The 1494-nt window shown below is 32.2% G+C and overlaps 1 protein-coding gene across 1 annotated transcript; it reads right to left on the reverse strand.

Moving 5' to 3' along the window:
* Positions 1 to 879: 879 nt before the first annotated feature.
* On the reverse strand, positions 880 to 1359 carry LOC106321736 (curved DNA-binding protein-like). The gene has a single exon (XM_013759978.1). The coding sequence runs from the start codon at positions 1357 to 1359 to the stop codon at positions 880 to 882; it is 480 nt and encodes a 159-aa protein (XP_013615432.1).
* Between the last annotated feature and the right edge of the window lie 135 nt (positions 1360 to 1494).

The raw sequence follows: 1494 nt of genomic DNA on the forward strand, positions 1-1494 counted from the left end.
AAAAAAACAAAACTTTTTATTTACCAGACTACTTCCTAAATCACCGGGTTTTTGGATCGACTGCGGGCAACCGTGGATTAATAAATTAATTAATTTTGTTATATAATAAAATATTAGCTATTGAAAAAACAAATATTTTATGTTTTAAAAAACATTTAGAAAATTACTTAACTTTAGTGTTCTTTATTTTTATTTTCGTTTCACATTTAAAATATCAAAAATAAAATTTAGACTATTTTAAAATATTTATAACAAGTTAAGAGTTATGACATATAGTAATAATAATAAAAATAATAATTTATCAAGACATAAAATATTTAAATTTCTAATGTAAATAATAAAATTAAACCTTAAAACCAAAATAAGCCGAAGGTAAAAAATAAAATAATAATAGATTATCAATAACAAAAATAAACTAATATTAATTCACATCAGCTTGTTTTGTTAATAAATATTTTTATTTGTGAAAAAATAAAAGCCTAACTTCTTAATTAGAATACAAAACAAATTCTAATAACGTAACTAAAATAATTTAAGAAAAAAATAAATAAGAGTTATGTATGGGTTCAGTCAGTAACTGGGTTCTGGGTTTCAACAGTTTTTTTGTGTGGATTTTATCTGGTTTTTAAATAGTGGCTTTTTTCTAAACCGGATTATATACGGGTCAACAGATTTACCGGTTAGACCGAGGGTCCTAATCGGGTTTCAAAACGTTGATAGGGACACAACAATAAAGAACGACCCTCGTATCTCTTTATACAATTGATTTTCTGTTTTTTTTCTTTCTTTTACACAAAGGAATAAAAAAACTTATTTTGTTCGTGTCTTGCACCCACCAATACACATTGTCCAAAAGGTACAATATTTCCCTGTTTAGGTTTATTCAGAGGAGCCGGAGCAGGCAGGCACATGCTTATTATTTCTAGTTTCAGCACTTGGAACCACACCATCTCTAGCATTTTGATTCGAATTAGAAGAAGCTGGCTTGTGTGCATACGGTGGTTTCTGCGCCCCACTAGCAGACTTCTTACTTCCAATCCAAGCACTCAGATCCACTCTGTCTTTAGCATTTTGATTCCCGTTAGAAGAATCTGGCTTGTGTTGGTATGGTGGTGGTTTCTGCATCCCGGCGTTTAACTTCCTCCTTTGATCACAAGCGGTTCTACTAACCTTGTCAGATAACAGACGCCTAGCTTCTAAAACCAAATTAAATGCACCTTCCGCGCCTTTATACTTGTTCCTGTCCCGATGAACCAAAAGAGCTAACTTCCTGTACTGCTTCTTCAGAGTTTCATCATTAGCCAAAGGATCAACACCAAGAACTCGATACCAATCAGCTTCTCTTCCTCCAGTGATCATCACCGACACTTGTTTCAGTCCATCAAGATTCGGATACAAATTCTGTCAAGAAACCTAGAATAGGGTAATGGTTTTGTTGTATTGATCTAGGTCGAAAGACCAAAGTATATATACATACAACGTTTCCTAATATCC

Source organism: Brassica oleracea, unplaced genomic scaffold, assembly GCF_000695525.1.
Source record: "Brassica oleracea var. oleracea cultivar TO1000 unplaced genomic scaffold, BOL UnpScaffold02769, whole genome shotgun sequence".
In the NCBI taxonomy this organism is placed as follows: Eukaryota; Viridiplantae; Streptophyta; class Magnoliopsida; order Brassicales; family Brassicaceae; genus Brassica; species Brassica oleracea.

Bases quoted from the DNA above. Each gene is read 5' to 3' on its own strand.
- LOC106321736 (XM_013759978.1), bottom strand. From the start codon at position 1,359: ATGATCACTGGAGGAAGAGAAGCTGATTGGTATCGAGTTCTTGGTGTT.